The sequence below is a fragment of the Neodiprion lecontei genome, chromosome 4 (genome assembly GCF_021901455.1).
Source record: "Neodiprion lecontei isolate iyNeoLeco1 chromosome 4, iyNeoLeco1.1, whole genome shotgun sequence".
NCBI lineage: Eukaryota > Metazoa > Arthropoda > Insecta > Hymenoptera > Diprionidae > Neodiprion > Neodiprion lecontei.
In genome coordinates, this window is record NC_060263.1 from 23,539,716 (window position 1) to 23,566,186 (window position 26,471).

The following is a 26,471-nucleotide window of genomic DNA, read 5'->3' on the forward strand; positions in this document are numbered from 1 at the left end:
GGGAAATACACTTTTTCACTCAACTATGACGACGGAAATTTTGATCAGAAATCGTTGAAGCGTTTCACACGATGCTTGAAGCTTTTGGACCGAAGGAAGTGAATTTCTAGTATCCTGAGTGAAGTCGAAAAAATCAAACTTCAAATTTCAACTGGATTCCAAAAATTCGTGTCTCATTTTTAGCCTGCAATATTTTCAATAATCGAAAATGGATATTAAAAAAGCTATCCGGTTACTTTTTGACTAAAAAAATTTATTTGTTTCTCCTCATCTTTTATCGCCGTTATTGCAATATCGAGTCAACGTCAGATATGCTTTTTCAGATTTTGGGAAAATGGTTAGAAATGGATCGCGTAGGGACGAAAATGTAAACTCGACAATGTCATTGCGTTGATTTTCATCGCTGTTTGAATTGATATTTTTTTTTTTTTTTTTTCTTTTCTCTTCCACTTCTACTTTTTCTTTTTTCTTCTACTTCTTCTTCTTCATCTGTTTCTTCTTTCGTTATTGGAGCATAATTATTAAACTTATCTCGACATTAAATCACTGATCGTGGCTCCAGTTTAATAAGGACGTAACAAAGAAAGCGAATTCATTTACCGATTTATATGAGGTATCAATTATTTCCAGCTTGTTGCGACTAATTGTAAGATTTTAACAGCTTTAAAGCTACATTCCTGTAAAGTCTGATGATTTTTGTGTTTACGAAAACTACGTATAGTGTATGATTACAGGTAATTTACGTAACTAGGACAAAGAACTCACCCATATTGGCTAGGTAGAACCGTTGGATATCCTGCCCGAATTCCAGCAGCAAATGGAAACGCTGAAAACATAGCAAACAAAAAAAAAATTTACAGATTTCAACTTACTTATGTGCATCAATGGTTTCGAGATCGATAGCAGAAAAATAAAATGGTTGTTACTACCTCTTCTGTTTGGATCTTTTTTTTTCGTGCATACATATTAATGTTGGCTTATTTTGTCTTTATATTTTCAAACGCTTGATTTCGGTTCAATTATACGTTTTGATAACTTTCAGAGCAAATGGTGGAAAAAAGAAAAATAATACCACAGGCCCTTTTGGCACTAAAATTGCATTTTTGGCGGTTACGACCTTATGCCATTAGACACGCGATATGACTGAAACCTAAATTCGAATCGAAAGTGTGTGCGAACCAAAGTTTCGTCCCCCTTCTCAACAGCCACGCAGGTACAATTTCAGGCAAGCGATATCATACGAGAGACAACGTGTACACACACGTATATATTTGCAATAGACGCCACATGCACGCGAAAGATACGTAAAGCCGATAAACTTATTGATGTGCCCAATGGCAGAATGGAAACCATACCTACATTATCTCACAAGAACGCACAAATACGACCCAGTAAAAAATGGAGCGATATACGCCTTTGCCCACCGACTCGTACTTACAGCTTTATACGTATGCCTTATTCCTACACATAAAAAACAATACGTCGAAAAGCACTTTCGCTTGGAGCTTGTTTCGCTGATTCTTCGTGTACGCTGATGTAGATTGGCTCTGCATTCGTATTAACGCCTGCTTTAAGCGCGTAAAATTTCACGCATACCTGTGTACGCGATTCTTTAAATAAGTTGACATATTTCGAACGTATCACGAATTGCCGTGCAAAAATATATTTTCGCCATTATCTACCGATGTCAAATTTTTTGATTCATCTTTAAATGGACGAAACGTTTAGCGTGGTGCTCACAATTACGAAATGTACGGACAGCTTTTCACAACTCATTTTTGAGAGATTTCAACACTCTGTTAAAGCTTTTCCAAAAAATCGAATCCCTCTAATCGCTCAACGATTTTAAAAAAATGGAGGTAACATAATTACAGATGCTTTAAATTATTTTTTTTTTGAACATCCCTTTTGAACAATTATAGATCAAAGTTAGATCGAAAAGTTACAATTTATTCCTGTTTTTTTCTATTTGTATCGGTGTCAATAATTTTACCGCAATAAATTATGAACGATGTTGTGTATTTTTTGTACCGAAAGTTCTGTGAATAAAAAAGTATTAGCAGTCCGGATTTGAAAAAGATCTGCTCACATTTTGCAATTTGGCTTGTTCGGTGGCAAAAAATTTTTAAAAATCTTGCCCAAAATGTTCTCGAATTTTATATAAATAGTAAAAGTAACAGTCCACCTTTGAAATAAATTACGGTAATTTCTGGATGGCGTCTGAAATTGTAAATCAGGAAAGAATTGGGTAATTTTTCATCGCCAAATGCAATTCAAAACATTGAAAAACGTTGTTCGATATAAAAAAAAATTGAAAAATAAATATTTCACAAACTATCAAACGTTTGGAATTTCTCATGTCGCAGTGTGACTTTTGAATCGGAATCATCGATATGTCAAACGTCCAAATCTCTTCAGTGATATGATTATTTTTTTTTTTGAAAGCTCATTCACTCAGAGAAGTTACAAACTCAACAGACGAAAAATCAAATTGTAAACCAAAGGAACGTAAATGCGAATTCTTTAACATTCAATTGACTTTGATCTCATCACACGCATTCATTGTTTTCCGGTTTGCCAAGTGATTTCCATGTATTTCCAACGATTTCCCATCATTCTGTGCGATTTCCAGTGATCTTATACAATAATCCCGTGTTGTTCTCTAAATTTCGAAAATCATCGGGAATCAGAAGTAACATTGGAAATCATCCGAAACCGTTAATTCTAATTTTCGAGCGAACGGGCCGCTCTCCCGTATTCATCGCAACGAACATTCACTGATGAAGATATTTAGAGAACAGCTTGCAGGGATGCGAAACGGAGTGGCGGGGTAATCCCGGCTAAACTTGAGCAGCTCGTCGCCAGGAGGGAACGCATTCGCGACAAAAAGACAAAGACTAGAGTCACGCATGCAGCAGGACGGCGACAAAAGCGGATAAAAAAAAACCTCGCGCGCTTAGACCAATTTTAGATACACGGACGCAAAAATTTTGGCCGAACGCCACGGTCGTCGGCCATAGAAGCTGGTGGTGACTGTTGGCTTCTGCAGTGACTCACGTGGGACTTGGAGAGCGTCACCAGCCGTCGTTGACTCGCCTGTGCTGCGCAGCATCCGATTATCATTGCTCTAGAAAATACCATGCGAACTTGGCAAAAAGCGCTTAGAAACTGCCGGATAAAGGGATGATATATTTTCTGCGTTCTTACTACGGCAAAACATTACTCGCGGAGTAACTCTTTCGTTCGCGCATTTTTCAACTCAATATTTCGGCCTCAATTTTCTTAATCAGGGGGTTTTCCGGTCGCTTATCGCGAATATCAAGTCGGAGTTTCATCGTTTCTAAATCCAAAATGGGGAATGTAAAATCTAAAAAAAAAATATCGAAATTCGATTTTATATCCGCCGTATCGGGTCCGCCATCTTGGATTATAAAAAGCCGCTACAAAAATCAATAGCAATGCTAATTGCGCCGATGACGAAAAATACGAATGAGGCAACATCCTTACTACGTAGAAAAGGAATTCGAACAAACATAAGCTAGGATATTATCGATTCAAGAAACGAAATTCACAATTGGGATATTCATGCATCCTACTGAAATAAGTAAATAGTTGATAAATAATTAATGAAATAGTAAAATTACGATGGTATATGAAAGATGAAAGCCTGGTTGTTGTTTTGAATTCTGGCCAGAATTTCAAGCTCTTTCGTCAGAATTTTCACCCGTTGTGAATGTTCAATAAAGTTGAAGTGACGTTTATACACGTCCGTGGAGAAAACAAAATTGAAATATTTACGTATATTATGTACAACGGGAATACCACACAGAAAGGGTTACGAGGGTTATATGAAAGACGAAAACTCTCGCAGTATTCAACGAAACTTTTTTTTTCGTGATAATAAATCTATACGAGAAATTCCATTTTGCGTTCCCCGGTAATTTATACCTATATATATGCATATTAATGCAAAAAAAATAGATGTCAGTATGGTAAAAGCAATCAAATTGTACCCTGAAAGCCAGGGGCAATCAGCAGGTATGTACCTGAAATGTGTGAGCGTATCGTTTGATCGGAAAAAAAACGAAAGAAAAATGGAAAGAGCGACGTATCTAAAAAATAACAGGAAATCAAAGACAGAAAATATGGAAGACTAGCAAAGAGAAACACGGTTGGCGGGCGAAAAGAAAATGAGAATGAAGGAATTCGGCAAAGTTCGATGCAGCTTTCTGTCACAATTCGGCGCTGGCCGGAACCAGACGCTGACAAATTGTCCATTAGACAGCCTACGCGTGACGGTAAAGTTTTTACCCCAACCCGCGTCCCTCCCCAAATTCAAAACGTATGTTTAATGAGTGGAGGGATCGAAATTCGAAGGGAAATTGGTGTCCGTGCCGACACCTCAATCATTAGTGTGCCGAAGATTATCGATTTGCAACGTCAAAAGTAGCTAGAACTTCTGACACTGAAGAGATCCAAAGTCGCGTGATTGAAAATTGTACACTGTACACGTGAAAAGGAAAATCTGAAAAAAACTCCAAGAATATCGTAACGTTTTGAGTGCAACGTACTGGGACTCTCTTCAAAAATCATGTGATAAGACATAATTGCATATAATTGAAGGATTAGAAACAAGATTTTCAAATGTTCGAAACGCTTGTGGTTTTGAAAAAAGTGTAATTTTTTATCCACGGACTGTGAAAACAATGTTAGTTCTTATAGGTACGATTTTAATATACTTACAGACGAGTTTTTCAATCAATCAAGTCAAAAAAACTGTCCCGCATTGCAACGATTAAAAATAAAAATCATTATATGTATATACAGTGTTTTAGGAACAAAAAACTACAATTTAAAAAATTTCATCGAAATTTTCGATGCTGAAATACGCTTTTATTTATTACCGCGAAATTTCTCCGTGCGTAAATTTCGTCACATTGCGTATAAATTGTGCGGAATAACGACGAGTGCCGAGTTGCTTGACCCTAGTTCAAAATCGCAAAGATTGTTAACCGAATCGTGGTATTTCAACGGAAAATTAGGGACGACACTTCCGTTATCCTCGAAATAAGAAAAACGCTGAATCTCACGCAAGTTAGGCGTGGAAATGTTTACTCGGTTTGATTACATTTTTCATGGTCATTATTTTCCTCTTCTGGGTCGAAGCCTGCTACACCGCTATACGTATGTCCAACTTCTATCCTTTTCGTGAAACTTCATGAAAAATTCAGCCGCCAAAATCGATTCTGGTATATACATATAAGGCTGCTGACCAGCGAGAAGCCCGCGATACGAACGCCGGTATTTTTCCAACTTTTTTTCCTTCGTCAACTTTCCAATGTCTCTTTTCCATCGAACAATAAATTGCATTCAAATGGCTTGTATGGTGCGAGAAGGAAAAAACTTGGGAAACCGAAATATTGACCAATTACCCTCGAATTTCCAAACTTTGTTTTCTTTCATGCTGATTACTGAACAAATTCTTTTTTCTTCTTGATACTTTGCTTTGAAGAACAATCAAGCAATAATCAAAATGTTAATGGAACTAAAATTAAATATATCAGTAACCGTGTAATCAGTATGAATGAATACTAGTAGAGAAATTTTCTTTTTCTCAACCAGTATTCGACATTTTCTTACACGGAAGCGGATTTTCAGCTTCGCTCCGTAGTCTTGACCTGATATCAGAAAATATCTGTAGAACTGTATATTACCTGCAACTTCGATTAGAGGTTTCTTCTATAACTAGTCAATTATTTAAAGAGTCCATCGAGACCGCGCTGAGTCAACCTTCGCCGCTCGCGAATGAAGCCGGTTTATTTAATCGAGCGATATCGATATCCGATAAATAATTGTTAGCAAGTAAAACAAGAAGAAACGTGTTTTGTTTTCCAAGTATAAAGTTTTTTCAACAATCCTGCGAGCACCTCTGACTTTTACGACAGTCGTTTGTCATACAAATATAATGAATTTTGAAAATTATCCTTTTCGCCTGATATAAAACACGCGAGCTCCCGATTTTTATCAATTTTGTAAATCCGATATTATCGCGTATTTAAATTACTCCAAGAGCTGAGACGAATCTGGTCAAAAATCGTAAAAAAAAAAAAAAATTAACAATCATACCGGGATATTTCCAAGAAAAGAAAGTGCAGAGATTCTTCACGATGCAAATAATATGTTGACAATTTCACAACGGTGGCAGTATTTAAAAATTGACATTTAAAGGATACTCAACTCGAGAGTCGTGGAGTGGGGAAAAAAAATCGAACGAAACGCGAAAATTTTGTCTATCAACTGCCGTAGTCATCGGCAAATCTAACGACACGTATATAAACGTGGGTTCGCTGAAAAACAGGTTTAGTTATAAGCATATACCGATACATATAATGCGACAAGCGTAAAGGCCAATGAACGATAAGCACCAAGATCGGAGATTCATTTTTAACACAATAAACGTCGCACTTAATTACAATAAGCATCTTCGTTAAAAGAAAGTTCCGACGCTTGTTGCTGTCGATGACGCAATACTCTCTCTTTCTTTATTTTAATTGTTCATATTTTGTCATTTAGAACAGAATTTTCGAAAGAAATATCAGAGGATCTTTATACGACTTCGCAATCTTTCGTCAATCATTTGGACCGTTGTTCCCATATTTTTACACGTACACTCGGTACTCGTGAATAGATTATTTAATTATCACTCACTCGCTTGGAGATTTCCCCTGGGTTTGGCACCGAGGATCGCCAGGTTCACGTTTGCTTTTCGTCCGTCGATTATGGGGTTTGGATCCTTGCAAGCTCGTTCTGCCGCCGGTCTGTCTCCCATTATAACCTGCGTTTCAATAATTTTTACATCAGCGATTGTCGTTTTCACACTTGGATATTTATTTATTGAACATTAAACTGTCAGCAAGTGTATCGCGTGTGTGAATGAAGTATTTTTAATGAAATTCTTCATGAAACAATGAAATATTGCTTGATATTCTGCCTTTGTTGAAACAATTTAACGTAGCTCACGATACTTATACACACTGTTAAAAATTTCTTTATAGAACTTTGTACATTGTATTCACCATACGTTCACCGTTTATTCAATTTTTTACAAATACAATAAAACTATGCAATTTAGTAAATGCAAATTATTTTGATTTGTGTTTTTCTTATAAAGTTTAGTAAAATCAATGATTTCTATCGTAAACTTAAGGCAAATACATAGTAATTTAAGTCGCTACACGGAATTGGTAAATTAGCAAGCTGATTTCGTAATTTGACAACAGTTTTGTACAGTAAATGTGTTGAAAATTCAAAATAATTTTCGACAGTGCAGGCAGAAATTTTAGGCCCCTTTCGTCGATTTTATTGTATGCCGGAAGTGATATCCTTAAGGAGAAAAACCGGAGAACACTTGATTACCATATTATCTGTAACGCAGGCGACTTGTTCGCAAGCGGCGTTTTATCGAGCATAAAAAGCGTAAAAGTGGAATTCTGTATCTCTGTATGCCTAAATAAGTGGGTTCAAATTAACATTGCACAGTTGTCGCGTGTTTTAACAGTTGTTCAGGCGTTACCGCGGCTGCGAAACTCGACATTTGGAAATAAACCAACATAACAGAATATCCAACACACGGACGAGAACTTTGGCATCGATTCTATGCAATAAGACTATCAATGATACAAAAATTTTGTAGGAATCGTAGTATCGGTGTGTTGTTTATTTTTTACTTTTTTTCATTTCATAAGCGTCGTGCGTCAAATTCTAACTACATAAAAATTTGTCTGCGTATAAAATTGAAAGTAGTTTCGCACACATTTTGTACAACACATATGCTCTCACGGTAGATTGATTTTATCCAACTGTCGAAACTCGCTAATATACTTTACTCACTGAATTCAATCACTCGAATTATCCACGTAGAATTTATTAAACTTGTATATTCATCGATGTATTTTATTTCGTAATGTGTCTTCGCGCACTGCGAGTTGAAATTAAGCCGGATTTTATTAAAGAAAGACATGCGCGCAATAATGAAATTTTACTTTATGAAAAACCTTACTAAATCACCAATATTGGAGTACTATCAATTGCTTGTCAATAGTTCAAAATTGGTGAAACAATCGCAGCGATTCTTTTAGCCTTTTCTGCGATCACCGAAATTCATTTACCAGAAATTTGAAGCTGTTAAATTTTATTGCACAGTCAATGAGACATTTTGAGAATGTGTCTTGTGAGTTTTTCCCCTCAAAGCGAATCGTCAAAAGTCTTTTTGCAACGACCCTGCGTTTATGCGCGTGTAAAATTACCAATGAGAATATAATTAGGGTAGTACGTACATCCCTTGTATTTTAGAGAAAAGTAAAACGAACGTGACTTAGTCTCCAGGCAAATTATAATCTCGGGAGTGAAGCCGTAAATGTGATAATACGCCAGATCGCGTAACTGTTCAAACTCGACGACAGTATATTATACGGATACAACGCGAAGAGACACGAAGAACCTGGATAAAGGAGATTTAAACCTGCACCAATTGTATCGTCTTGATTCTGTGTATTTCAAAATATTTCCAGCTCCGAAAGTGAAAGGATCTCAATCGGGTCGAGAAAAAAAAGATTAGATCGATTTGACAAATTTCACTCGCTGTAGTTCTTCGAGGCTTGAAATATATTCAAAACATGTAAATAGCGCGAGTTAGAAATCAGAAAAAAAAATGTGGAGAATTTTTTAGCAGACTTTGAAAAATCGTCACATGCGTCGATCAACAAAGCGCTGTCGGTGGATGTAAAAAATATTAATAATGACAATTTTTCAAAAATAGTTGCAGCTATACGCTCACTTGAATATCAAACAAGTGATTCCAATGCATTAACATTGATTCTCAATGAGGTAGAAGTTAGTTAACGTTACTGTAGCGATGTTCCGAAAAGTCGTTGCTTCGCACCTTTAGGATTGTCTAAAATTTAGCCAACCAAAACAAACGAAATATGCTGATATTTTGAAAAGTCAACCCCTCAAAAGTCATTCTAAAATTGCACAATGATTATTTTTCCTCCCGATGTTCCGTCACGTTAACGTAACTAACTTCAGCCTCGTGATTTTTACCATATCTTATTCCGATTGTTGACTTCCAATATTACTCCTGATTAGTAACGATTTCCTGCCGTTCTAGTCAATTTTCACTGATTTTCAACTGAAATCAGAATCAACTAAAACGCTGGTACATCATTGAAAATCAAATGAAAGCACGCGATAAGATAGAAATCAATAAAACGTTAACGAATCAAAACCATTTGGCGTTCACCGCAAGCTTAACAACGATTTCTAATGATTACAGTAATCACGATTAAGTCATCGATATTTCAAATAATATTCCAGCCGTCCAACTTCCTTTCACCAACAATATAATTCCAATTCCTCGAGCGAACGGCCGATCATGTTTGTGTTTGTTTTTTGTTTGTTTGCTTTCTTTAAAAAAAAAAATGTAAATCCATCGATACTCACAAAACCGTAACCTCTGCTTTTCCCCGTTTGTCTGTCAGTGATGACGACGGCTTCTTCTATGTCACCGTAAACATTGAAATGTTCCCTCAAGCTTTTGTCAGTGGTGTGATAAGGCAATCCTCCGACGAAAAGCTTCGTCCATGTGGTGTCTTTTTGTTGCGGCGTTACTGCCGCCAATGCACCCAATCCCGATACCAATTCTTCGGGTCCCGGAGCTCCAACAGCGCCAACGGCACCAAGGCCAGCTGCTCCCGGCATCAACATTTTCAAAATTTTGAAAGTTTTTTCCTTAAACTTATTCCACAAGAAATGTCTCTCCGTCTTTGGTTTTTTTTTTCTCTTTCTCTGTCACTGTCTCTATTTATTTACTCTTCTTCTTAGCGTATATTAATATCACAGACAATTGGGCACGTGGCGCGGAATGATTTCTGTAACAGAAATAATTACAAATATTACGCAACAATAAATATTATGCAACGGTGTCTTCTGCTGCCTTATAGGGACGAGACAGAGTTCAAATCTCAAAAACGTAAACATTCAACCTCAAATGACTTTTCAAAAAAACGTGCTCACTCGAATAAAAATTTCCCGATCTAATTTGCCCGAGTAAAAAAATCTAAGAATCGACATTGGGACGAAGAAACAGAAAAGCTCTCAAAGTTCTATGCTGCCTTATTCTGAAGATTATAAACGAATGAAAGAAGATAAATCTCAATCTTTTGAAAAGTTCACCATGCCTATAATCCTTTTGATTCGGGAGAAAATTTCGAACATCGATAATCTTATTGTATTTCATTCTATCCTTTTCCTTTCTCTCCTAATTTTCCTTATTCCGATTACTCGCCAATTTTTCCCAACAATAATTAAGCACTCGTCTCGGCCGTCGGAGTGTCGATATTGAAATACGGTCGAGTTTTCTAGCGCTGCTTTCGGACAATAATTTTATACCCAGTTGGCGAATTCTGAATCTATATTTACCGCTGCACGTGCCTCTTGTATATGTATACCTCAACTTTAACTCCTCGTTCTCCAGACTCGTGTGTATACATATAGGTATGTACCCTAGAACGTGTAACGCGTGCGATTCTGGATCATTACTCAACGATTCGCAACGCAATTTGCGTCACATGCTGTGGGTTCGAATTTCAAAATTTGCTCCATCAAATCCGCATTTCAATAATACAAAAAAGAACAGAATTTTTGCTACTGCACTATTTCGAAATGTAAGGACAACATCGTGAAACTGCGAAAAAAAAGTCGAAATTTATGGTGAATGCAATAGTGTTAGACTTTTTGTGGCATACGCATGTAGAAAAAACGTCAAATCATCCCCAAATTACGTATTATATTTGTACGCATAATGATATTCGGATTATGAATTATAAAATTAAGTACGAAGAGCTTTGGTATTGAAAAATATCGCCAAAAATCAATTTTTTTTAACTAACAACATAATGTGTATAAAAATAAATTCAAATTACGTTATATTCGTGAAAAGAATATTTCAAATATTCAAAATGAACCTATTTGAATAAAAATTAAATTTTTATAAAAAACTCGGTAAGCTTTTTTTTTTCAAAAACTACAAACATAAAAGTTACAAGCATATCTAATAACTTCCTTAAGCGAAAACTTTCCAGTGAGAAAAGACTCGAGTTTTAATTCTCCATTCAACAGAAAAGAGTTTATTCAACATTGTTATTTTTCATAACCAAAAGTTTATACGCAGCTGTTAGAATTTGATCAGTATATCCTCTTCGTGTACTCAAAACGATTTACATTATATACTAATATACATATATACAACATATTAACACAATTCACAGCGCAAATTCCAAAACCAACTAATAATCGATGCTATAAATAGGGAAAATTTTCCTGGATACTGCGATCGAAAAAAAAAAAAAAAAAAATTTCCACGCACGCGAACAATCGATGACGTAATTCAAGCTGCATCCCCTTCCGGAAGCGTTTACTCAAAATTTACACACCCGTAAGTCTTGATTTGAAGGGTCGTTTAGACGAAGGTAAACACGAGAGCTTTGCACACTTTGCAAGCATTCCATGTATGCGAGGAAAGAGGTGAAAATGAGATTAGAATATGAAAAAATAGGCATTATTTTTCCCAACACGTAAGAAAAGCAAATTAGGAACTCTGTAATTTTGCTATAATTTTGCCTTGGCTTTAAATATTTCTTTAACTGTTATAATCAATTTTGACTTTTTTTAAAACTTTTTTTAAAACTTTTTTTAAAACGTATATCGATTATTACAAAACTGATAAACAAGAGTAGAAACGCATTTTCGCAGACACAGAGGTGACAGTGAAAGATAGTTTCTCTCTCTTTCTCTCTCTCTCTCTCTCTCTCTCTCTCTCTCTCTCTCTCTCTCTCTCTCTCTCTCTCTCTCTCTCTCTCTCTCTCTCTCTCTCTCTCTCTCTCTCTCTCTCTCTCTCTCTCTCTCTCTCCCTCGCCCTCGCCCTCTCCCTCTCCCTCTCCCTCTCCCTCTCCCTCTCCCTCTCTCTCTCTCTCTCTGTTTCTCTGTAGAATTTAAAGCTGAATTATTAGAAATACACGAATGAAATTTCCGTCCTAGTAAAGAGAGCGTTGATAACGGAATTTGGATAATTTTTGCCAAATCTTGAAAGGACAACTCTGAATCTGAGACACTCTTTCCATGCTGGATGATCGAATCTTTATTCTTCGGACGACGGAATGAAAATTAGTAACATTAGCGTAACGAAGCATTTGTTTGAAAAACCGTCACTTCGAAACTTACACCACAATGAAACGCAAATACGCCAACATTTTGGAAACCTAATTCCTTCAGAATCGTTCATAAATAGTTAAATAATAATTTTTGTTTCGATCTTAAACCAAATAACAATAAACTCAAAGAAAAGCATCGAATCATGCGGTGTTGTCAAAAAGCAGCCCCGTGTCTTTCGGCGAAGAAGGAAAAGATATAAGAAATTCGCGGCTGCTATAAGTAATCAGGTCGTTTCAAAAATTTAGAAAAGAGACTTTCAGACTTAAAGTGACTCTCAAAACTCGCAAAAGTGACTGATCAGAGTTGATTATTGCAAAATAATTAAACAAGAAGTGCTGCCACAGAAGTGTTATTCAACTCATCGGAATCATCCCTGTTTCAATTGATGTCGCTGTAACCGGGTTTTCCTAGTTTTTCACGTCTTTTTCCGAATTAAAAATATTGATCACTGTACAAGATATTTAGTAAATTAATGACAAGTGAACAATAAACTCTGATTTATGAATTTATTGTCCTTTCGGCCGAAACATTTCGATACAGAAGCAACGAACGTTGATTTTCCAAAATCTACCTGAAGCTGATTTTTTGGCTAAAAATACCACAACACTTGACAAACAAAATTTTATTTAAAAAAATTATGCATTCAAATCATTTACGCACAAGCCTCAATTACGAGCTAAAAACTGGCTGAAGTGACGACTGCTTGAAAAAAGTAACAGAGAGCGAGTCCGTTAAGAACAAGTAACCAACGGTGAGGAAAAGCAACTGACCAGCAACCCTGGAAATTGAAAAACTCGGTGCATTTGCGCAGGCTGCAACGCAATTTCAAGGCTAGGACAGGACCGCAAACTAGTCGTAAGTCCCCACGGTACTTTTCCAAATACTCTTTGTCTACCCTTACCGCCCAGGCTTCGCGCAAATACAGAGGAAAACGTCCGTTACACTCCGTCTTGCAGGTATAACGCTGTTTTGCGATGCGGTCCCGGAGAATCTAGCGAGGGAGATGGAAGCGGGGGGGGCGGAGGGAGGGGGGAGGGAAAGTCCGCTCATTGTAGCCGCGGCTCGGGGATCCAGGAAGGGTACGACGGGTCTTACGGCCCAGAATTCTCCCCTGCTCCGTTCCACCACCCCATTCGAATCCCCAAACGGCAGCTGCAGAACCGGTGCACACTGTGTATAATCATATATTGTGTAGTGTCGTACTGGATAAAGGCCCACGGTGGATTTCTCATCGAATACCTACTATGTACCAGCTATGCGCGACGACATATGCGAAAAACGCTGCGCGATGGTATTTACGTACGTACGTGACTACCGACGAGGTAAAATTTACTCCAAGAAAATCTACCGCTTTGCCAGGGGACAAAAACACCGCTACTTTCCGAAAGAGAAATCAGACGAAGAGGAAACTGCCTATCGGCACTGTAAGACGGCAAGAGGGTTTCACCGGGGGGTCGATTACTAGAAAAGGTCACAAGTTCAACGGTGCTTATAGAAATCGAACGATACATGACTGGGATGGACGCTGGAGTAACGAGGAATCAATTTAGGTACCGAAATCATTGGACATCGTTGTCAATGGTTTGTAAGCGTTTGATAACGCTGAAGAAATCGCACGGGAAAAGTTGAAAATCGTGGAAACGATTTCAATTCGTTGATATTCTATCGATTTCTACCTCGTCGTGAGCTTTCCTTGATTTCCAGTGATCGGTAGCGATTTCGTGTAATTCAATCTAATCCGGAAATCACTGAAAACTGCTTAGAACGCCCAGAAATCAATTAAAATCACGTGATCGGGTAGAAATCGATAGAGAACACTGGAAATTATTGGTTACGAATGGAAATCGTTCGGTCGATTTTCGAGTGAATCGGGCTCCTCGAGGTGGATAACTTGTACGGAATTTATCACTTTTTTCCTGTTATACCGAAGGATTACCACGGACCTCTTCAACTATGTCTTAAAAAAGCAATTCAGAATTGGCTCTAAAATTTCTTAAACGTGTTTTCGAGTATCGCGATTACCCAATGTCCTCCCAATTACAGAAACGAGATTTCGTAACGATATCCTCGCATTTCCTTGCAAGCTATATTTCACTCGAATTAATTCAGGGAGATACACGCGATTTCAAACAATGTCACAAACCTTAATTGCATATATTTGATTGCCTACAACGAGTTCACAAAGTAAACCAACTTCTAGATCGATTTTAAATATTCTCCGTAGCTCGTCGATTTCAATCGATTTCTAATATTTTGTACAACAAGATTTCGAATCGTTCCCACCGATTTCATACGCAATGAATGCCGAGTTCTTATCACGGCGATTTTCGAAGCGAACAAATCTCTCCTTCGATTCGACGACGAGCCTGGCCGGGAATAAGAAGAAAACGAGGCAAAATTAAAGGCTGACGAGAGGAGAAAACAGATGTTTGCAAGCGTTGGGCTGCCACCACAGCAGTCCTGACGGGTTGGTAATGTGCCGAGAAACTAACACTATTTATACAATCAAGGCTGAGTGGGCGCGAGGTGGTGAACGAAAAATTTACCGAGCGATACGAGTCGGCCAAAATTCGTCTAGACGATCATGTCGAATACAGGCGAGTTTGGAAATCGAGCAGGCGTCATGACGATGATTTTCTAGACAGCGGTCGAAGGCAGATATTGCCGGCGTAAATCCGACCGGATGGCGGTTCTATTTTTGAAACTTTGTAGCCACATCCAAAGATGTGCCGAATACGATTTCGGCTGTTCGGGGCGCCTGAGAAACGCCGATTTCCTCGTTATTCCGCCGTCTGAGCTTTCGGTATTCGCGTTACGATCAGGGTGTTGCGAATTTCGCACAATTCGCGATTAAGGAGACGAGGCGGTCGATTTAAATCCGCGCGTCGATCGACAGATCGGATATAATTGCGAGGGAAACGAATCGGTAACCGAAAGATACACGATTCAAAGTGTATCCAAACTACGTTCACTGTCAATTCTTTAAAGTCCACTCACCTTTTTCTTCGACGAGTTGCGCGTCGAAACAGTCGGCCAAATTCGAGAGAGCGAAACGACAAAATAGAAAATGAAAGTAAAAGAGAGTCGGCGGAGTGTGGGGATAAAAAAAAAAAAAACGAAACAAGAAACGGAAACAACACAGGGCTGAGTATAGTCAGTAATCCCCACACACGCAACAATCGAGGCCGGATATCGAAGACGAACGGTTTCAAGATCACGATTCAACAACAATATTTACGTTCGTAAATAATAATTATACTCTTATGTATTGCAACGGTCCTTGTAGATTATAAATCGTCTATTTATTATATCTTTGAGATGTATATATATACATATACATATATATATATTATATATATATATGTATATATATTATATATATACACGGTGGTTGTTGTCGATTTTATTAATTTTTATTTATATTATTTTAATTTAAGAGGAAAAAAAATCACGTTTCTTATCGGCTTCGGTTTCGCTCAGTTTTTTAAACACGGACAGACGAACTAGGGCCGCTTACTATTATATCTAGTACGTACAACAAACAACACGCACGACACGATCGAGCGTCCACGTGCGAGTGCGAACAATTTTCTGGCTAGGCTTACCCGATGGTTCGGTTTTACGCTCAGAGAACCGTGTGCGCGGCTCGACCAGCGGCGTAGCTATTACAAGATTCGCCAGCGCCGTCGGAAAATCTCCAAACTTCACGATTGCGGGAAATCGGGTCCGTCTTGAAATTAAGAGGACGCTACTGTCCGCCTTTACCGACCGAGTCAATTGTCGCTTATTTCGACCGTTACGATGGTCAACAAAAATTCACTTTTCGTGTTGAACGTGAAAAGTTTTAACCGATTGTGTTAGAAACAAGATTTGGCGTTGTAGAAGTGATATTATAATATTTTATATACGAATACGATGATTGTGATATAATTTTTTTAGTTTTTCGACAAAAATACAATTTTTATAAACGAAAATGAGGTTATATGTAGTGTTACAGTACACTGGTCAACGAAATCTTGTAACAAGGAAGGTGCTTATTAATTTTTAAATACCCGTCTATCCTCGTTATAAAATCATATTTATTTTGAATAGATCGGGTCTAGTTTTTGTGCTACAGCTACTAACAGCAAAGTTATGCGAATGTTTATCGTTTTGACTTGCCTTTTTTTACATGCAAATTCGAAAAAATACCTAACAAAAAGTTTTGTTTAACGCAACAATGATGCCAAGAAATGTATTCCTGTTATCGGATTATCACTCATTGCAGGACTAAATTTCCTCGCTTTATTATTCCGCGGAACAAAAATGTTTTTAAATATTTTTGTTCGGCATTACACGTAGAATTGGGGTGACTGCGGCATTTTTGCATCAGTGATGCGTACGCCGTGATAATGCTAAATAAAATAGTGATATTTTACTTCGTCAATGATATATGAATTTATCAAATAACACCATATTCGCGAGTTATAGAGAAAGCCCTCAAATTTACTAGCAAGATGAAATCATGATGAATTTTTTCTTTTCTGTTCAAACTTAAGATTGCGAATATTATAGGCAATTGCATTTCATTATTTTTGCTGTATAATATATAGATATATCTTAACACGAGTAACGTTTCTTCTCGAAAGACTGGAACTTTGGTTTTCCACATATCTGATGATTTATCCTAAATTGACCTCACACAGTAATTATGCTGATTTCCGATTTTATCAACCTTTTATCCGGCAATTTATTCTGCTGGTAATATTTTCCGTCAGTGCTGGTTTTCATTTTGCCACTTCATTTCGACCCGTGCAATGTTCGATAATTACAAGCGTGAGGATTTCGGCATCAATGTATCACCAATTACCGGAAACTACTGACGACAACGTTATTCGAAAATCCTCGCGTCGATTATAATTAATTTGTCTGTGTGTGGAAGGTTTAAGTCAGTATATCTCGACCTCTTTCTGTCTCTCTGACAAGTCGACGGTTGGTCCTTTTCAACTAAACAAGCAGTGTCCAAAGTGGATTGTTATTCCTACCGCATCGCGTATGTTCCTACCACCGACACACACGAATCTGTGTAGACCGTGTGTGACAATTGAGTGACAATAATAGATCATTTATTACGTACACGTATAACGACCAGATTTTTTTCTTTCTACGTAACATTTTTCTTTTATTTTTATTTTTTTTTTGTCCCCATTCGTAACTCGCGAAAATTGTCGCGTGATTAACCGAACAATTCGAGCGCTTTTTTCACATTGAATAGAATAACAAATTCTATTCCATGCAATGCGAACGCACAGAGATACGATTTTCCGTCTAATTTTAAAGGCGGCGTGTCTTTATCTTCGACGTTCTGAATAATCGTCGGGTATTTGCATGTTCCAGTATCTGTACTGAAGAAATGTTAATGGTAGCACAAACTCGTAAGCGCATCTGCACACGGCGTTTTCTAAATTGATAACACACAAGGCATAAGTTAATTCTTATAACTGTGACATATTTTTCGAATAAGGAAATTTGCATGAAAAATAATTAGGAGCTCGATCATTTTTGTAAAATTAATTAAATGAAATCCGCGTATGAATGCAATCTTGAGGGGTGAGGATAAAAAAGAAGAGAGATGAGGAAATAGAATTAAAGTTATGATATCGAATTTTCAACGACAAAAAAAAATATATATTTCATAGAATTTTCAAACGTAAAATTGTCACGTTTCTAATATATTAGTTTTCTATTTTCTACGATCATACGCTTTGACTTATCTACAGTATCTCGAATTTCTACATTTTTAAATTCGTTGCAGCCCATTTTCTGTTATTCTTCTTTCCGATCTAACTACACGTTAACTCCTACCCGTTTTGGGAGATGCGAAATTAACGGAATGAAATAAAAATTTTAAAAAACGGACAACAATCCGACTTTGAGGCTCAGCTACGCCAATGCTTCTGCTCTCCAATCCAAACTGCCAATCTCTCCCCCCAAACCGGCGACTTGCTCGCCCCACTCCTAGACCGTTTGAGTAGACTCTTCAACAACCTACAGTCCTCTTCATCTGCGATATATATCTTCGAGTCGTCTATCGCCTGCCAAGAATTTTTCTCATACAGATCCCCACGAATATCGTAGAAAACTTGACGCACAATCATCGTTTATCCTGCATCTTACAGCCCTCGAAACAAGGGGAAGAACGTCTTTCTTCTGCCCAATTCGCAGCTCAAAACCAGCCACGAAAAACTAATTCCGTCATTAAATTCTAGTCAGTGAAATCGTTGTGCGGTTAATTTACTGTAACCAGATGGCTCAGAAGATTGTTCACTGTCAAAACGAGATAGAAAAATGCTTATATTCGTGAGTTTTTACCCTGTCCAACTCCTGGACGGTCGAGTTCTTGCACTTCCGTTAAAAAAAAAAAGAAAAAAAAAAAAAACCAGTCCAAACCGGTGCGTTCGGACGTTTCCACAAATTGTACGTAACGACTGAACACGGAGCTTCAATCCAACCGAACTCAAAAGTTATCTGCCTCGATTCACCCTCACTCGAACACACGAATGGCGATAAAAATATACTGGCAAGTTTATAGTCACCCTGAGTCTTCAGCCTTGACCAATTGACCAATAACGACGCGATTACGATGAAAGCGATTGTCTTGACGCGTGCAATGTGCATAATCGAGGCGACGACGACGATGATCGTTCCTGTTTTTCATCGACTCAGTGGCTGCAGGGACATCCGGTAGTCCTTGAACCTCCGATAAAACTTACGGAGGATACTTGAGCTGGACCAGTGGCTTGCCGGTAGCCGAACTTTGGGTACCAAAGAGTCCCTTACCGGCAACTACACAGTCGGGTCCGCTCTCTGCTGCACTCATTAGTCGTTGACCAAGTTTACGATCTCACTTGCTCCTTTTAATTGTCCTAGGCACGGCTATACTCTTGACCCTGGCACGTATGCAGTGTGTGTTTGGACTACCCGTTCATCGCCGAATGGGGTATAATCCCATCATCGGTCGGTTCCCTACGACGTTTCATTAATCTTTTGATTACGGTCGAGGGATTTTAAGGGACATCAGACTTTTTGTTCGTCGATAACAAGGCGCTTGATTTAACATGTATGTGACAAAAGTTTCTTTTCGAGATCTAACAGTCGTTGAGAAGTCGCTAAAATCAATTAGGTTCACGCTACTGAGACTAACAGAGATTATTTGCATTGAATACGTTTCTGTTTTTGTACCACAGTTTCGAATTGTTGGCTCCGACTATTCGGAAAAATAAATCTTCGTAGTGTACACGTCATCAATGATTCGTATGATTTGTCGAGTAATTAGGTTCTGTAAAAAAATAATCATGTGCGTAAATCGTATAGATAATGAGATAAATAATGCTTGCTTCCACTTACGGTTTACTTACTGAGTTTTTTTCCACTAATATAACAAATTATAAGTGTTTTCTGAAAATAATTGTGCACACTGAACCGTACACCTTGCGATGTTCGATACGCTTGGCATAACGTTAAACAGCATTTCATTTGCACTGGCTAATTATAATTCGTGAATTAAAGGGGAGATGGTTTGTTTATACCGAAGAAATTTACCAGCCCTGACCTCTGAATTTATTTTTATTTACGTTGAAACCCACCGAGAACCTGGTCTGGGCATAATATGATCGGTATATACCAAACGAGATCCTACAGGGTCATAAACGTAAATTGTAAACTTCAAACGATATTACCGTACAGAACTGACGACTTTTTCTATACAAAAACGTGGTCGTTTTTTTTGTATGTGCCTATATAATAATGCGAAACTGCCATACCCTCAAATGGTTCAAATTTTTTCAGAATGTTTTTACTTTTGAACAGTTGAAATATTTACAACAATATTTCCTACATCGTTATTGTACGTATAATTTCCCCTCTTATTTCTACAGAGTTTTGTTAAATCATTGCAAGTTCTACTTCGATTGTAATTACAAAAATCATTACGAAAGTTTTAAAGACTTGAAAAAATTAAATACGACAACGATCCTCTTCTCTGTACGCGAAAAATAACAAGTGCGGTATTAAAAAGAAATCCCAGATGTTGGGATGCAAAAGTACATCGGAAGTGTTGAATACAGTGTTTGAACAACGAAAATCGCTTCCGGCAGCGAAACCTATAAAGAATCATAGCCACCGCACCAAAGATACGGATGACGTGAATTGTATGTAGAAAAATTATTGTGCGGCAACGACACGATCTTTTCCGTCTCGATAAGACGGAATCGCTTTGTACGATGAGAAAAAAAAAAAAAAGAAACGTTCGACTTTCGCTGAAATAACATCGAGTAGCTACTGCATGCGTATACAGAGAGATATCAGCTGTTTCGTTTATTATTCAAGCCGGCAACAGATGTCCACGCGACTGTTCTATAGCTGCACACCTCGGTGGTCACAGAAAACTATACACAATATACGTAACATACGTAAGTATATCATTACGATGAATTGTACAACAATTTTTTTCCGAAAATGTTCGAGTTTTACTTTAATTTCATCAAATTTATACCATTTTCACGGCACACAATTAAAATACTTCCCGCATGCTGATGCTTAATTACCTATAATTATTTTCATATTTTTCACCTCATCTGACAAGGTGTAATTTTTCTTTTCACAAACCTTACCCAACGTTTTCTGCACCAAACTATTCAGGTTTATTCGTATTTCAATTTCATATTATAAGAAGCAATTTTTATTAACCCTGTATCTTGAGTTCGTCGAACGGAAACTGGCAAAAATTTAAGCGAAATAAAAACTTTACCGAAACGAACGAGAGGAATTCAAAGACATTGGCAAAAGATGGTATTAAAAAAACGTACGGAAAGATTCCTAACATTTGTACAAAAAAAAAAAAAAAATCAAAAGAATACATAATAAATAGATAAAAAATACCGGCGACAAAAAAAATTGTTCAAATCAATCCTCCAGGTATAAAACAGAAACGCGTTAGGTCCGAAAAAAAATGGGACCAGCGAATATTATTCCCACAGCCTGACCCGTGGCTGCACCAATAAGACCAACAATCGAATTTTGTGTCTTTTATTTTTCGTTTCGTCCACCCCTCCCATCCCGTCCTGACCCTCTCTCCGTAGTAAGTTACCGTGTATAAGGTTTTACATTGTATAGGTACGCGTATGTAAGTTCACACATGCGTGCATCGTGCATACACACACACATATATATATACGTCGGCATGAGACCCCATAGGTTTCATGGCACGCGCTACCAGCTGTCCCACAGCTGTCCTCCGACCTCAGTCTCTCCTCCTCCCTCTTTTTCTCTCTCTCCCTCCCTCTCTTTCATACGCGACGCAGTTCCTCGGCTCTCCTCGGTCGTCCGTCGCCCAGAGGTAGAAGGTATATAATACGGCGGGCAGGGCGAGTTTTCCAACGCCATGGTGCGTGCGTAAGTATCTCTATGGTCTAGACCCTGTGCCTTCCCCCCTCCGACCCTAAGCCGCCAAACCCCACGGTAGGGCGAAGGGTTTAGAGAACACGTGCGTCGTGCATACTGCACTGTGCTGGATGCCTCTGCATGAGCGGTGATCGCAAAGCGTTTTCGTTTGGCCTCAGGGGAATCGGATATATATATACATATATATATATATATATATATATATTTTTACTCACGTATAATTATCGTTATCGAGAACGGGTGCAGAAGGCGATTGACCCGGCTACTAATCAGGGGAAATCCAGAAAGAATAAAGAGTTTTGAAAAGTAGTTTGGCTAGTTTTTTTTCTTTTATCTTCTTTTATCGTTCTTTCTTTGAAACGTATAATTATTATGGGTGTACCTGTTGTAAGTCGAAGCCAATTCGCACAGGTTGAAAAAAGATACCGCGCGACGTTTAGCCATTTTGTGGTATAACTACAAGTATACGTGAATTAGGGCTGTGCGATTAATCGACTGGTCGTAGACCTCGAGTCATTAATTTTATCAACAAATCGATTGGAATCGATGCATTGATCGGTATTTTGGCTGTGATCCGTACTTTTCGAGCTTTCCGTATTACCGGTTAATCACGATTGATCGATTGATCTTACATTATTCAGATGTGTCAAAAATGGTAAAATTCGATTACATGGTATATAGTAATTTTCGTAATTTATGTACAGTTTGTATAGGAAATCAAAAAATTCAGCGCAATAATTTAAAAATATTCCTTTATCTCTCATACGCACATCACATATTAAAAGTAGGGGTTATTTCGTTATGAAATTTTCCATTATGCAAGATAGTAAGAGAGAGGGAGATAGGTAGAATTAACGAATGGAAAATCAGAAAAGATCAAACAATATCACAACGCAGAGTCCAAAGATGATTGCAAGTAAAACAGTACTGAATATAAACTTGAACCTTACCTTGGATACTTACGTAAGGACTAGGAGAGAGTACAGAAATGAAAAATATTATAGGATACTGCAGTTGAGTGGAAAAAAAAGTGAAAAGAAAATAATTAGAATAGGATTATAATAAAATAAAGTAACAAGGGATGAAGGAAGAGAGAAACCGGTAAAGAAAAACTTTGGAGAGAAGGGGGTTGAATGACACAACGGGCTAAAAAGAAATAGAGAGAGAGAGAGAGAGAGAGACGGAATTTATTAGAAGAAGTGATGTGCTTTGTATTTTAGCTGAGGAAATGATTTTTTTTTCTTTTATCGTCGAAATATTTTTGCCTATGTTACAGAGATTCAAAGAAATAGTTGTCAGTTGAATAATATGCACCGTTGAGTATAAAAGCCGTTAATTTTATATGATGCAAGAATTCTCGCGGAGAAAAATACATACTTCTCACTTTCTATGTTATCTCCATTGTCAAAGAAAATTCCCACAGATACTTTGCGTGCTTAAAATACCTGCACTTAATGATTTCGATTAACATATCACCCGACCTGACGCAAAATCAGCAATATTTATCTGTACACGTTTACTGGCGTTCTACGATCACGCAATTCTCATCAGACCTGAAACTGCACTTGTCGAGACTCTTAAAGTTTTTACCGGTATCATTTTCGACGCGCATCAGGCCTATTTCATTTACCAAATCGTATAGCTGATAGGATATAGCACGCGGTGTGGTTTGCCATCCGCTCTACGGTCACTGTACAATATGTCCGGGTGTTGGGTTTACAGGAAATCGCACCGTGAAGTATCCTCCTCGGAGGCTATAGGGTTTCCGGAAGGAAAAAAAGAGACACGAAATAGGCGCACCGCGAGAAAAAAAGAATCAAAGAAAGAGAGATAAAAGTAGGGAAAGAGAGAAGAAAGTAGAGAGAGAGAAAAAACCGAGGAGAAGACCGGAGTGAGAGCTGAGGACCGGAAGCTCCAGGGCGTTCAACTCCGACACCCAGTATATTTAGATTTAAAGGGACTTCCCCGGCTTGTCTGATTCCGAAGATCTCTCGGCATCGAGGGTGCGCCGCATCTCATACCATTTTCCACTCTCCTTTTCACCCAAGGGTAGAAGGAATCAAGTCGGAATGATGGGGCAGTGAAAAAAAAGGCAGTTTCGAAGAGGAGCCAGAATTTGAACGAGAAAAACTGATACTATTACAAACATTAAGGATTAATGGGAGGCCGCACCGTCTGATTCAAAAGTTTGAAAAAGAGATTAATTCGATGTTGCCCAGTCATCATTACGCTTAAAAAAACTCAATTCGACTCATCGAATACTTGCATGTTACAACTTTGATGGCTGATACTGATTTTTGAGTTCCAAGTTCTACTTTTTTTTTTTTTTTTTCAATTAATATTTTTATCGCGGAAGAAATATTTATTTATTTATTTACAACTTAATTGTGAATCAAAGTGAAATTGGCAATAACGCGCTGACATTTATATCAAATTGGTCATCTCTGCTTGAAAATAGATCTTTAAATTTCATCCGTTTATAAAATCTATGCCATAGATTGTAAAGTTGTCGGTAAAAAAAAATACAATTCAAAACGTAAATATCTTTGGGGGAAAAAAATTAACATGACGGGTGAAAAACGAATCTACAGAACTTGGCGAAGAAATTCTTCTATAGTATATCAATATTCTGAAACAATCCGCATGTGATTTTTTTCTCAATCTTAACGACGAAATAAATGTTCAACCAAACCGAGTTTGAATTTATTCTTGCTCATCACAAATCAGTTTAAACCAAACTGCGGTGTATATGGGAAAAATTGATTCTTTTGTACCGGATGCGGACTAAAAAAGCCAACAAAATAACAGACAGAAGAAACAAAAGCTACCTGTATTTCCGAGGGAAGGAAGTCGATCGTTTTCATACTTATACGGGTAGGTATACTGTTTCATAGTTGTCGCACAAGGTTCTTATCGGGTTGACGATGAGCCTGAACGGCTTACTCTCGATTTATTTAACCCGCTTGAAAGACACGGTAGACGTGTTAAGCTAGGTACAAAAACATTTAAAAACTTGTACCTATACTTACGTCTCAAGACAAGTTTCACCGCTAGTCGAAACAAATCATTGTGCACCGATTTCTTTTCAGATTTTTAAACTGAGCCGTTTTCTCACGATAGAAACACATTGACAGAAATTAACATCGATTTATTATTGATTTTCCGTCCGATATATTTTCGAATCGTAATAATTGATGCATCATCGTTTCTTTTGTTACTCAGCACAATAAAGAAGAAAAAACAGAGTTTACGTAGTGGCAGGATAAATGTTGTGTCCAGAATTATCACAGAAATCAAAATAAAAAGAATGTACAGTTCAAGTATTGTTAATAACGTTACAGTCAGAATTGTACTGAAGATTTAACGAATGACACTGAATTTTTCTCACCTCTAAAATATTTTTCTACGATTTGATATAACAACAGTCCGACTTGGTGGAAAATGGGCATTTCTGAAGCGATTGGATCTGCAAGTTTGCAATAGAGATTGCAGGAAGTATATTGGCCTAAGTAATGAAGAAATAATGAAATGAGAATATCCAAAAATATGCATGCAGCAATCTGCGAAAAACAAGTTCTCGAGTAAATGGTAATGTGAAAGTAAACAGGATTTTCGGAAATGAATTAAGTCTGCAGTACATCGCATCAACACCGTTTAACATAAACCTACTTCGTGGCAGAAAATTGTTCAACATGAGTCATAAAATGTATTTCGCGTATCTAGAAGAAAATTAGGCGCAGTGTGACCTTCTCAAAATGGCCCAACTGCCATATGACAAGCACAGCCAAAGGCAATTCGATATAAATTTTACTCCAATAGCTATCGTATCATTGGCTATAAGGTTTACTGAAACAACTATCATTTTTTTATAATTGTTACCACTCAGCCGCATTAAATGATACAGCCTTGATCCTTCAGTATTTTTCAGAGGATTTGATTCGCTAGAAAATTTGTTAGACCACTAATGAATTTTTACTTAAAGTTAACTTTCGAGCCGAGGCGTGTAACTTATTTTAACCGTTCGAGCTACGGATTTCGACGGACACTTTTGTAGAAAATTTAAGTCCCTGCAAGATGTGGCTGATTGTGAGTGGGAATAATTAAAAAAAATAATGAATTCTTCCCCGTGTTATTTAAATGGGAAAGCTCCGAATTTCGAGCGCAGGCTTTGAAAATTGGACGCAAGGTATATCCTTGTGTCAAATACCCTCCTGTACGTACGTCTAATTGTAAGAACTCGATACACATTCCAACTTTGATCGCTATGAGAGCCCAGAATACTCAACGACACCGAGGATCACGTGGTCGTTGTTCAAACGGAATTGCGCAGTTAATTACCACATGTGCAATCGTTAAACAGTTGTACAAACGAAAAGACAAAGAAAATGGTAGATGAAGAAGGCGTCCAGCACGGCACTCCACTTTTTCAGATACATTTGTAATTTATTCGCTTATACAGAAGTATAATAATGGATGATGGCAAAGTTAGTCGTTATTGATGATACATGTATCTTTACATAATATTTACATTACCAATATGTTTGATATTGGGCTCTCTGTAAGGTAGTGGACAAACAATTCGTGCCGCTCGTGTTGAATCGACGCCTATCGCTTGCAATAAATAAAGATTGAAATTAGAAGAATATACAAAATGAGAAGTGGAGCAATAGAGCGGGGAAAAATGGATCACTGTTTTACGTTACTTATAGAATTTAAGCAGTGACAGCCTCTAAGCGTTTTGGTAACGTACGTCATTTTTG

General features: G+C 37.6%; 1 protein-coding gene across 4 annotated transcripts in view; it reads right to left on the reverse strand.

Moving 5' to 3' along the window:
• Positions 1-15,894, reverse strand: part of LOC107221882 (RNA-binding protein 24) — a 35,147-nt gene extending 19,253 nt beyond the window's left edge. The window contains exons 1-5 of one of the 4 annotated variants that reach the window (XM_046736910.1): positions 15,723-15,860; positions 15,268-15,568; positions 9,502-9,929; positions 6,709-6,835; positions 766-826 (exon numbers count right to left, since the gene is read on the reverse strand). In XM_046736910.1, coding sequence (XP_046592866.1) covers positions 766-826; positions 6,709-6,835; positions 9,502-9,765 — 452 coding nt within the window. In that variant the 5' untranslated portion in view covers positions 9,766-9,929; positions 15,268-15,568; positions 15,723-15,860. The other 3 variants (XM_046736911.1, XM_046736912.1, XM_015661045.2) reach the window with 3 other exon arrangements.
• Positions 15,895-26,471: the final 10,577 nt, after the last annotated feature.